Raw genomic sequence first — 13,141 nt, 5'->3', positions numbered from 1 at the left:
AACCCAACCAAATAAGTTTTTCACTGTTATGTCAAAATTATATGAATTAAATATAATTTAAAAATTGTTCCCATAATCAAACAATTGCATAGGCTGCCTTTAAAGAAAACAAAGTTGCTTTCAAAAATAAGGTATTATTATGTTTTCTAATAATAGTTTTGTAATTCTCTCTAGTCTGAAGATGACTTAGCTGAGAAAATGAGAAGTAATGAGATGCTGCAAAAAGCCATCAACACCTATGATGAGGTGGTTAGTCTGCCAAATGTCCCTTCAGATCTCATAAAACTGAGCTTGAAACGAGAAGCTGACAGACAGCAGTTCCTTGGTAAGATATGAGGATGGTGTAAAAATTGTGGATGTTGTGTGACTTTCAGAAGATCACTAAGGATTTAACAGCAAAAATTCAATTGAATTTTCATTGGAATAAATGAAAAATCTTAAAAAGTCTTAAAAATTTCGCTACTGACCAACTGTCTGTTGCTTTTATGATAATAGTGCCTTGCAGACAGCAGTGCACAAGATGCCATGCAAGCCTATGATAGGGGATGGTTTAAAAATATATATATATAAAAAAAAATTATTAAATAAAAGAAAAAAAATTCATTTTCTACTGGGGCTGATGGAAACCTCAGGGAAACAAATGGCGTACATAAAGTAAATATACCTCCAAATAAACTTGCAGTAAACACAGAGAAGAACAGAATTGAACTGGAGGGGATAGTGTTTTAACTCATAAAGTTTTCCTTCTTTTGATAGTTTGGAAAGTCTTATTTTTCAGTGAAGGTGTATTGATTGTGTATTGTATAACCTAAAGCAGATATAATAAGAGTATAAAAGTGTATTTTTGCAGTTTTATAAAATAAAAAGTCTATGGAAACAGTTAACATGCTGTCAGGAAATTGTAATTGTGTATCTTTGCCATCACAAAAGTTCACATTTTGTTATGCTCAAGTTACTTGAGTTTGTTCATTATTAATTCTCAGACTGAATTATGAGTGGCAATGACTCTTAGGCCAATAATTGTGAAGCATCGTGAATCTCCATACCTGATATTCTCAATCTCACTTTAAAAAATCTAAATAGTGAAATAACTAGCTAATAGATTGAAAAACAAAACCATATTTGCCATTTAACAACAACAACTCAATAAAAGTAGAGCAGGATTCTATTTATTCCTTCTGGAGATGACTTAGAGCAACCTTTTAAGGCATTGGATTATCTCAAATGGGTGGCTTATTATGCAGGTTACTTATGCAGCCCTTTCTGGCTTTTAGTCAATTTGACTTTGCCTACTGATACTTGAATTTCATATTTTTCTCGCGTATTTAGTTTACAGTGCTGTTTTGTCTTAAGAAAAAATAGGAAGACTTGGTCATGATGATCACAATATGACCAACAAAATTGGTAAACCACAAATCTTTTGGTGCTTCTGTGTCAAAGGGATGTCCAATGTGACCTCCTGAAATTCCACTTTCTAATACTTTACTGTTTTCAGTGTGTCAGTTTTGGATGTCCAGAGGTAGATCAAGAAGCTGCATCTTAAGAATACTCTAGTACTAGAATGCTCGGTCAAAATGAGCCAGATTGGTTTTGTGTTTATCAGAGAGTGAAAATCTGAAGCTGGAATGCTAAGAACATAGTCCTAAAACAATGGGTGGAAACAATCCATCTGAAAGTCTAGATCTCAGTTCTGTGATGTACAAGAATTTTTGCTCAGAGCATGAAGCACAACAGACTTCAGTGGGAGATCTGTTCCCCTGGACTGGGTTTTAGCGTCAGCTTGTTTTGATCTTTCTATTCTTCAGTAAGGCCTCATTTAGGGAGTAGATGAATCATATATTTAATTTTATACATGTGAAGCATGATTACTTTCAGTGGAACTGCTTAGCATTTCAAAATGTGTTTAGTTACTTCAGTTAATTAAGATAAAGTTTATTTTGATATGTTTACCAGGTTTTATTAAGTGCTTTGATATCTGCGTATGAAAGAGCAAACGGAGCTTAGTGTTAGAGCTACATTGTGAACTTTCCTCCACTAGAGGCTCCCATAACACTGCATGATATGCATTCGGAGTGATTTCCTAAAGGATTCCTTGTACAACTACATTTGCTGTGGCAACCAAGCAGCTGAATATACACCCATCTGCATAAGCCTTTTCTGAAGTTCTGCCTCGTGATCTTTAGTGCAAATGGAACATCTGGGTCTGATTTGGGTTTTCTTAGATGTTGTGCATCTTATTACTATTACTTGTATCCACTGTTGTAATGAAGTCTTGTTCAATCAAATTAGGTCGCATGAGAGGTTCCCTGATTACTCTACAGAAATTAGTTCATCTGTTTCCCAGTGATACGTCATTCAAGAATGACCTTGGTGTCGGTTACCTCTTGATAGGAGATAACAGCAATGCCAAGCAAGTGTATGAAGAGGTGAGCATCCATCCTAGCTGAGGAAAAAATGATTTACATTCATATGTTCATTTTAAAGATTGCCAGCTTTTAACTTCTTTAGTGCTGAAACATTTTGCATGTCTGTTTTTGAAGGGTTAACATTGATGAGATTGATTTATTTTAGCTTCCATTTCCTAACTGTTTTCTAGATTGCGTTCAGACTTCCCGACACCATCATGCTAAATGTTTTTTCCTCACAGAGAAATGTACTTAATAATCCTTGGTTTCTTATGCTTTCTGATAGGCAGGTTTGGAATATATTGACAACGTATGTAGATGTTACTTATATCTGGAAGACACGGAAGGCAGAAATAAGCTTGTTTCTTTACAGGAATGCCATCTTTATCCATGTGAATACAATAGTTGAGTACCTGCAAATCTATTTATCCATAGCCTTTTTCCAGATTTTCAAAGGCAGCCTAAATGCTGTTTTTCTTTCATGATCCCATGATCCTTGTAGTGTGCCCTGTTTATTGGATTTTTATTGCTGTCTAGAAATAGCAGTCTGGGGGAAGGGTCAGTCCTGTCCTGTGATGCAAGAACCCCATTAACATCTGGAAGCTCTCTAATAGATGTGGAGCTTGATGTAACAGGTGTAGCAAGAGCCATCAGAACCTGATCAGGGATGATGTTGTTGGTGTTGGCACGCTTGTTCCAGGTCTTGTTTGGTGCATGAGTAGTATGATGATTGACTGGTTACACAAACTGAGGACAAGCCAGCATGATTGATACCTCCTCCTGAGAGCAGAGGCGCAGTTTTCAGTCCCCCCACATCTGGATGTCTGAGGGGTTCTTGTCTCAGATGGTTTCTCATAGGGGATGAGGGCATTTAACCCCATGGTTGGAAGCAGGAGCCAAACCCTGATAATACTGTTTTGTCTGAAGCCCTTCTGACAGCCGCAGTTGTTGCCAAACTACTGTTTGCTTTGCAACTCTTGCTGCTCTGTAGGTCTCTCCATAGTACGCCTCTGTTGAGTAATTTTTGGCCTGCTATCAAAAGTTAGCTAAAGATAGAAAATGGTGTTTTTTAGAGATTGACCGTTATTAACTGAACCTGCTTCTCAAACAGAAGGATCTTCAAAAACACCCCAAAACATACTTACTTGGGGCATGGTTTTCCTTTGCAACTTTTCAGTGCTTTGCTGCAAGCAATGTAGGTGTTAGAATTTCTCAGTAGCAATAATCACAGGATTTACTTATAATTGGAAGATGGTAATGAGTTTGTTATGCAGCTACTGTGATATTGCATTTGATAGACTTCAGAAGAAGCTTTTACTGCTCTTATTGAGGCTAGATATGCAAAATAAGAACTGGTCTGGTTTCAATATATTGTTTTCCATGCTTCCATAGTCTTCATCCAGTATAATTACTCTGTTTTACAGTTCACTAGTCAGTGAAATAGAACAGATCATAGTGATGTTCTGTCCTTGTAAAAGAGCAACAAATAAGTATCTTTTAAAAGGATTTGGATTTTTTCTTTTGTGAAAAAATGCAGATTTTGTCCATATTCTGACTTTTCCTCAGGCTGAATTCTACTGCTGTCGTGCATTTTTTTTTTCCTTTGTTGTAATGAAGTATAAATTTACATGAAGAATTTTACGAAAGGAGATATAGTGAAAGAAGCAGGCAGAAGCTTATGTGCACATGCTTTTATTCTTGGTTATACCAAAAGCTTCTTTAATGTTTTTGGGCAGATTGCTATGGGGCCATATGGTTTGCTCTTGAGTGCTCCACTCAGCTGTTGCAGTGCATAATTAGGAAGTGACTGACATATGGTTTAAAGCTCTGCCATAGGTGCTGAGGCTCTATGCATAGTCAACACAAGTGAGGCAAACTATGGTAAGTTGTTCCAGTGACCTCCAGGAGACATCTTCTAATTATGATTTAAAAAACCAAACCAAACAAAAAATAATAATAATAAAAAAAATAGGACAAATTAGTCATCTGCTAGGAAACAAGACATCCCAAACAAGAGCCTAAACTCAGTGCTGCAGAGTAGATGCCTCCAGTATTTATGAATCCTCTGTTTCAGTTACCACTATAAGAATGTTCATACACTTTATTCAAGTATTTTTTTTAATGCAAAGGGCATAGATGTGTAGGAAAAGAGAGCAGAGCTCTGCTCATTCTTAAAGGAGCATATCTTGGGGTTGACTTTAGACTCTGCTTCTTGCTGATTCCCATTCCCTTCTCTGTAGTAGTCTAAAATGGGAATGGTGTACTTTGGAACTTAACCTGAGGAGCAAAAAGAGCAGTTGGGCTGGAGGAGAATCTAGACTCAAGTTTCCCATTTGCAACAAATGTACTAGATGCTTTGGAAGAGATAACAGTGATTGTCTGCTTCCTGCTGTAACATTATAGTCTAAACTCAGTGTTGGCTGTGTGTTAGGCATGGGCTGAGCAGGCATTACCCACTGGACTCTTCACAGGCACTCTGGACTATGTTGGGATTGCATCATTCACTTTTTCAGACCAGACTAAATAGCTGACATCATCTCTAAAAAACTGAATCAGTGCCCAAGGAATCCTAGTGAATGAAAGCTTTCTGCTTCACAATTAATGGCCAGCTTGCTTATTTTCCAATGTCACCTTTTATTATTATTATTATTATTGTTTTTAATAACCAGATTTAAGTACTGGAAACCAAACAAATTTATTTCTAAAAAAAGTGGAGAAACTAATTTTGTCTTTGTAGCTGTTAAAGTGTTATGACCAATTTTTTTTTTTCAACCATCTTAAATGTGTTCTTTTTACAGTAGAAGTGATGTGTATAAAATGCTAAACTTCAGATCAAGACGGCTTTGTACTTTCAGCTGTAGTGTAGTATGATTTAAAATGATGATACAAAATACACTTTTTAGTTGCGTTTGCCAGACTTTCTGCTGAACAACGAATGGAAAATGGTGTCCAACTTGAGAGAATTTCAATTTTGCCAAATGTTAATATATTTGCTTCTGAACATTATATCCAGCTACATGGAAACATAACGTTGAAATCAGTTCTCACAGAAATTAAAGCTATTTTTTTTTTAAATAATATCTACAGAATTTCCTTAGCAGAGTGAGTGAACTTAGAGCAATTTTTCCACCTTCCATTCTGAGCCATGGCCTCAATGCAGTCGTATACAGATGCATACAAGTCAGCTCTGATTGAACTATCTCAGGTACCAAAAGCAGAATATCCACATTAACACCCTACTCTGCCCTGGCTAATTAGCCACTGATAGCCCCAGAGGTTAATTTCTATATTCATGATTAATATTTAATGGGCAACGAGCGGTTTAGTAAAACTTATTTTTAAACATAATTAATATTGCATGCAGCAACAGCAACAGAGTAATACAATTTACATTAAATACTTCCAGTGTAATTTCTGCTGATTGTATCTCTTCACTTCTCTTTAGGGGCTCTGAATGTAGATCATGCCTTAATGCAACCCGGCAGAGTTTAAATGAACTGTAATATAGAAAATTCTCTTCTGTCTTAATTAATCAGATAGCTTTATCCTATAGTTAAAGGAACTGTAACAAAATTATATGACTAATAAATATTTCTGTCAGTCATTTTTATTTCACCCAGCAGGTACAGATCCGTGGAACAGAATGATTCTATGCAGAATGCTGTATGCATAAAGTATAAAATTCATAGGGTGGTATCACCTTAGTGGTCAACCCGATCCATACTATGAATTGCAAAGTTCATTTTTGCTAATGAAGTGCCATGTTACAGACTTCAAATAGATTCTCAAAATTATTGTTTCTTCATAGTGACTTTTTTTTCTGTAAAAATATATGAAATACTCCTATTTTTAAGCCATAGCATTTATACCCACATAGCACTGATTTTGTTTTTGCTCAGATGTATTTTGTGTGTAATAATGTTGGAGAAAGCAAAGAAATTGACCCGAAGGACTTGTTATAGGTTTGCTCCTAATTATTTTGATTGAAGAATTAGCTTAAACAGTGGCTAGAAAAAAAAAAGGATAGGGAAATGGCTATAATGTATGCAGACATTTTATGCATGGCATGAGCACAGTAGTTTCAAAAATGGATTTAGATAAGAAAGAGTGTGCATCTGCCTATTGTTCTGTATCAGTCTCTGTCCTTCTGCTGACTTCTACGCACTTGCTCTGGTCCTCACAAATCGAGGATGTGTCCTGATTGGACTTTCCACACTTATTTTAAGAGAGGTTTATCAACAGATTTATCTCAATTGTGTAATTGATATCACAAGAAGCTTCAAATGATACTGAATATATACACATAAGAGCTGCTCTGAAAATAATGCCTTCTGTTTTACTATGTTGGCCCACAACATTAGAGGTGGATGCTGGTGGTATCGCCGTAGAGGTTGAACCTTCCCACCAACATTCTGTTATATTCTGTTGCCATGTGACAGATGGCATCACAGGGGCAGTCTGATGCAATGGTGGAAGTGTGTAGGAAGCAAAGAGGTGAAACTGAATTCTTCTATGAGGGGAAAAAATGCCACCCACTGACATTTGTCTGCGCTTACTGAATGTTTATGGAGACCAAAACAGTGGATGTGAGCATGGTGAGGTGATGGATGGTCCAGGTTTATTGCGAGTGCGGCATGCAGGCTCTTGTTCATTGCTGGCGAAAGTGCATGGCCTATGTTGAAAAATAGTGCTTTGTATCTGACAATTTGTTCTATCAACCAGTGTTACTGTGCTCTTTGTATCTGTTGTAGTTTCCATGGAAATAAACAAGAAGTATTACTTCCAGAGCAACCTACATATATTTTATATTTATAGTATGATAGAAATGTGGAGCTGGAAAGTAGATTAAGGCATTTTGTGATTTTTTTTTTCTCCATGGCTAAGGCACAGATCAGATGCACTGAAATTATCCAGTATTGTTGGGAGTACGTTTTAGAACTCAGGCTAGTCAGCTTCACACTTCCTTCCCCTGAAACACTCCCCCATACAGTGATCCTCTCTTACAGCTGTCCCTGTGCTCACAAATCTTTCTCTTGCACTTGAAATATCCATCTGTGCCTAACGAGGATCAGATTTCTTACTTGCACGTGGGTTCTCCTTTTCTGCAAAGTTAACTGTTTTGTTCTAACTCAAATATATCTAAATTTTCTTCAGGATACAAACTCTTTTAGCTTACTTGAGCACACTAGGTTTTAGAGTGCAGCACACAACTGGCAAAGAATGATTTATCCATCACCTGGTATGACAGCGCACTGAATCACTTGAGGTATCTCACTAGTCTTTGCATTACTTTCTGATTGCTTTCTCGTGGCCAAGAAAGTGTATGCTCTTCCAAGAGAGTTCTTACTGTTGCGTTGAGAATGGTCTTTGCTTTGCCTGGGTTTATACAGCCCCATCTTGTGATACAAGCATTATTTCACAGCGTGTCTCTAAATAGCAGTCACTGTGCTTCACAGCATAGTATGTTCTCTCTTGTCAAGACTAGTCTGTCAGTATAAACTGAACAAATTTTAAACTGTTCCAGGTATATTTCTACACTTTCTTTCTTGTCACTCTTCTGTAAACTTATTAACCTTCCTTTACATTAGTCCTGTAATTTAGCATGTTAAAACTCAAGACAGAAGTTGAAGGAAGAGGCCCAAGAAGAAAATAATGCAATTCAGAGAATCCAACTGGAATAATTTTACATATGAAAGTTCAAAGTTTGGTTTATAATAGGTTATTTGGGAAAAAGATAAATGTAAATGGATAAAAGTACAGGAAAAGCAAGAATTTAACTGTGCCACTGATGGAAGGAAATTGCATAACTAAATAGTAATTTGTACACAGATTTGTTAATTTGTATAAATTCATACATGACTATTTAATTCCTTTGTGCTCCAATAGGTTCTACGCATGGCTCCAGATGATGGCTTTGCCAAAGTACACTATGGCTTCATCCTGAAGGCCGAAAACAAGATAGCAGAGAGCATACCTTATCTAAAGGTAGTCTTTTTCCCACATTTAAAGTAAATATTTTACCAATAGGGGAAAAAAAAAAAAGAGGAAAATCGTAATATACAAAATTTGTTATGCGAGAAGCATTCTAATTGCAAATTACAGTTTAAGTTGTGCATTGAAGTTATATTGCTATATCACTGCCAATGAATGGGAACAAGCTGATACACTAAGATTCATCAATTCTTAGACATCAAATATTGGTTCTATTAGTACACAACTGTGAGCCTCAAGTTGTTTTGAGGCTTGCAGTATGCTGCAAAGTAAAGGTTCTTGAAAGATCAAAAGAGGGGAATTGTATACATGTTAGTGTTTGGAAGAAGTACTACGAAACAAAACCTTAATTTACAATAACCAGCTTTCTAAAATGCTTGCGTACATTTATAGGATTGAGTAACTGGGGGAAGAGGCCATGGGTTTTTGCAAACTGATAACATTTTTCAATGGCTTTTTACTGACTACTGTATTCACTCAATCTAAGTTCATAGTTATCATGGTAGTTAAATTTTATAGCCAATTTCATAGGCTTTCTCTTGCATAGAATTGACAGACTATATACAGCAATAACCTGAGCTCTTTTAGAAGTCCCACTGAAGTTTCTTCTCTACTCTTCTATTTCTATTATTATTTTTATTTTTTTAGGAAGGACTAGAGTCTGGTGACCCTGGCACAGATGATGGACGATTTTACTTTCATTTGGGTGATGCCTTGCAGAGAATAGGAGACAAAGAGGTACGTATATAACATGGCCTTGCTTTAACATCTGGCAAATTCAGACAAAACTTTTCAGCATGTGCTCAAAGTCAAAAACTTGAGTAGTCTGTTTTAAGTATCAGTCCAGCATATGTGTGTAGAAGTCAAGATAAGCAATAGAAAACAAACAAACAAAAAAAAAAACCAAAGAGCAATTTGCATGATAGAATGTAGTATTCTACATTCTCATAAACTAATACAAGTATTAGTATACTAACACTTAATACTAGTACAAGTATTAGTATTCCTTCCATTGCCATAGAATTGACCAAAACTTTTGACACATATGTGGAGCTTCCAAAAACAAAACAAAACAAAACAAAAAAAGAAAAAAAGAAAAAATCAGAAATGAATTGAATTTGGTTTTGTCTGTTTTCTGCTCCTACTACTTGTGATTTTTTCCACCAGAGTCCACCACAGTGACCTAAGCATATCACTTTATGCAAGTTCTTTCATAACACTGATAACAGTGTTCTATAAACTTTTCCTCTTTCTCAAAGTTACCCTGAGATTACTGACCCACATTTGATATCAGTGATTGTGAGGAGGATCCTGTTTTGCTAATGCTGGACTGACAACCGTGGCTGACTGATATGTCTGAGGATTGATGATTTTTCATTTTTTTCTTCTCAAAGTGTTTATACCTTCAGTGTCTCACAATAATATCCCCAGAATCAAATGGATTCTAAGCTTTTTCTATGGAATTTTGGTTAATATGAATTTAATTGCTAACAAGCATCATATTCTAGGCATACAAGTGGTATGAACTTGGATACCAAAGAGGTCATTTTGCATCGGTCTGGCAGCGCTCTCTCTACAATGTCAAGGGACTGAAAGCTCAGCCATGGTGGACAGCAAAGGAAACAGGTTATACGGAACTGGTAAAGGTAAGGAAGTTTGTCTCAGTTTAATTTGATTATTTTTTTTTTAATAATGACTGTAATCTAATGGGTGAAGCAGAGAAAATGCTTGTCCCTGAGGTCTGAATTACCGCCTGTGAATACCAGACACCAATCTCAGATGGAGTGGAAGGTATGATAAATTGAGCTTAGGTGTTTTAAAAATTGAGAATGGGGATAGGATGACTGAAATCATTACTAAATCCGGAGCTTGCATGGTAGGCAACTGTTATATCACAATTACAAAATAACAGCAAATTTTGGCAATGGCTTGGACACGTCATGAAATTTTTGCTTACTCAGGAAAAGCTCTGTTCCTTGTCCCTTTTATAATACTCGATGTCTTTGGCAGATTTTAATTGCATAAGAGAAGCAAGTGTAAACTCACAGAGATGGATTTAGCAAGAGATAATGACACAGAATTTTAGTTCTTAAAAGTTCTTTTTATTCAATATGTAACATACAGCTTGTTTACTATTCATAATAATAGTTTATATTTTCAAAAGTTGCCTATTTTTGATATTAAAGATCGCTAGGCAGGTCTTTTATAACTCCAAAATAACAGCAGTAATAATTTTAAAAATCAGGAAGGAATTGTTTTGATTGTTAGTGTGTGGTTTCAGTCGTAGACTCATTGAATGGGTTGGAAGGGACCATAAAGTTCACGTAGCTTCGACCTCCCTACCATGGGCAGGGTTGCCACCTGCTAGATCGGGCTGTTCAGGGCCCCATCCAACCTGACCTCTAGGGATGGTATATCCATTATTTATGCAGAAGAATTTTACTCTTAATTTTATAAATTCTTCTGCACAATTGATTTAAGTGGTTGTTTGAAGAGACAGTTTTGCTCAGTCTTTGTTTCCTTATGCTCAATTACATAACAGGTTAGAAACTTGCCATGAAATAATTATTTTATTGATAAAAGAGGTTATTAAAAAAGAGAAATTACTCCTTTTTGAGGTTCTGATGACAGTATAGATAATGCTGGGAATCTTAGATTGAAAAGTGGTTGTCAACTGTAAGCTCGCTCATAGAAAACAAACAATTAGCTTTGTGGACTAGCATATGGAAAATTCTGAATTGTGCACTTATTGCAGTAATTCTTGAGGTACAAGCAAAAATAGATACTACGTATATAAAGGTGATGGAGGGACTAGGAATCTATTATTGTACTCTTGAAAAACAATAAGGAAAGTATATAACACATTAGTAATGTTTTAAGGATATCTCCAGTTAAGAGAGTACTCCATTGCGCTAAAAGTTTTTGTTGTTCTTTTAGGTGTTTCATTAGCAATATGTTGAAGATAACCATGCAATTTGAAAATGTAAATCCAAAATGTAACTTAAATGCATCAGAAAAAATTGCATTGTTGTATTTCCCCCATAACTCAAAAAGTTGTTGAATTTGTGAAAAAGAGAAGTCTTGATTTCAATAACAGTCAATGCTACAAGCAAAATTTGAAGTAGTGTTCTTCAAAAGATAGCAGCAAATCTTCTGACGACATTTCTTTTATGGGTTTCTGAAATATTCAAGCTTCTGTACGTGTTCTAGTAAATGGCGGTAAGGGGGAGAAGGTTTATTTCCCCATTCTACACAGCTAAATCCAGTCAGCAGTTATTTGTTACTGCTTTGTCTCTGTACATTCCTGTATCACTTGTGCAGAATGTGTGGGAAATGCTTACAAATCCAAATAATAGTAGTTGATACTAGAATTGTTTTATGGAGGATGAAGCACTGCAGGCCTGGGCACTCTCTCCCTGTATTTTGCCATTTGTTGTTAAATGCAAACAGAATATTTTCGATATCTTGGTAGCTTAACAGTTCTAATGGAGGATTTATTCGTGACTAGCTGAGGCAGTGCTAAAGCCAGGTTCTCTGACATATTCTGACAGCTCTGTCTTTGTTCATTCTGTCAACCAACACAGCTGTAGTCAGTAACATGTTAGAGCACAGACCTTGCTTGATTTTGTTATAAAGAGTCACAAGGTTCCTTGGGATTACAGATGGAGATGTGAGTTTTGATGGTGACTTACTTTTTCCATGGAAAAACTGTAGAAGAAAGCTGTCTTTTTCAGTACTTCCAGTTTAATAAATCTACTGAGTGGCATTCTGCTCACATAGCTATACTCACTAAGGACGTGAGGTAAATTATCTGTGCTAGTCTAGTCTAGTGTAGGTCTAATTTACAAGTAAAAGAAGAAAAGGCATTTCCAAATGGCAGTTCATTGCTACTGTGTTGAATTACTTTCTTAGGATGACGTCTCTCTATTTCTGGTGTTCACTTACCTACTGCTTTACTTGGGGGAAAAAAATATATAAAGTGAAAAGCCTAAATAACTAACTTAGGCTTGATATTTACCTTATTGATGGGTAAGGTTAAAAAAGACAATCTCATACTTTGTTTAATTCTCTACGACCTGCTAGCCAGGATGTCTAGGAAGAAATATTTTGTTTAGTTACTTAGAAGTTACTTCAGTAAATAAGGAGGTGTACAGTGGTGGTAAATCCTGGTTAGTGCTATGGTGCTATCATTGCAGCTCTCTAGCTGCTGCACATTAATGCTTACTTTTGCTTTGTTATGTTATTTGTAGTTTCTTCGAAAGAATAGGAAGGAGGACCTGATTTCTCAGAGAGCAGAAACTATAAACCTCTAAGTTAGGAAGTGTGTCAAGGGACTTATGCGGAAATGTTTCTGATCCACAGTAGTTCTGGGCTTTGGATCTGGAGATTCAATACATTTATTGTTTGAGTTCAGCTAAAAAGTAATTTTGCTTTTGTCTTCAAAAACTTACCCTCCTACCCTGGGGCAATTAGCTTTCCTTTCCAGGTCTTAGTTAGTTTTTACATCATCTCTGGTGTCTTTTGTAGAATCTCAGTGTAGCATTATATTTCTGTTCTGGTAATCAGAGAGAATAATAAATAAAGGATTGCAATGCTATTGTATCTCAGACACTTTTCACCAGGTTGAAGCTAATACATGGGAAATGATCTAGGTATCTTTGTCCTTTCCTCATTTTGAATCTTATGATTTTGGAAAGGACTACGAGGATGCTGTGCCAACAATGTACTGCAGTGAACAGCTTAGT

General features: G+C 36.1%; 1 protein-coding gene across 11 annotated transcripts in view; it reads left to right on the top strand.

Moving 5' to 3' along the window:
- Positions 1 to 13,141, top strand: part of ASPH (aspartate beta-hydroxylase) — a 104,082-nt gene that overhangs the window by 73,664 nt on the left and 17,277 nt on the right. For all 11 annotated transcript variants that reach the window (XM_040696557.2, XM_040696554.2, XM_040696550.2 and 8 more), the window contains 5 exons: positions 175 to 325; positions 2,290 to 2,426; positions 8,292 to 8,390; positions 9,045 to 9,134; positions 9,905 to 10,042. In XM_040696557.2, the coding sequence (XP_040552491.1) occupies positions 175 to 325; positions 2,290 to 2,426; positions 8,292 to 8,390; positions 9,045 to 9,134; positions 9,905 to 10,042 (615 nt within the window). The remainder of the gene's footprint in view (positions 1 to 174; positions 326 to 2,289; positions 2,427 to 8,291; positions 8,391 to 9,044; positions 9,135 to 9,904; positions 10,043 to 13,141) is intronic.

The sequence above is a fragment of the Gallus gallus genome, chromosome 2, assembly GCF_016699485.2.
Source record: "Gallus gallus isolate bGalGal1 chromosome 2, bGalGal1.mat.broiler.GRCg7b, whole genome shotgun sequence".
NCBI lineage: Eukaryota > Metazoa > Chordata > Aves > Galliformes > Phasianidae > Gallus > Gallus gallus.
The sequence above is the reverse complement of the archived record's forward strand: the minus strand, read 5'-3'. Positions and strand labels throughout refer to the sequence as shown.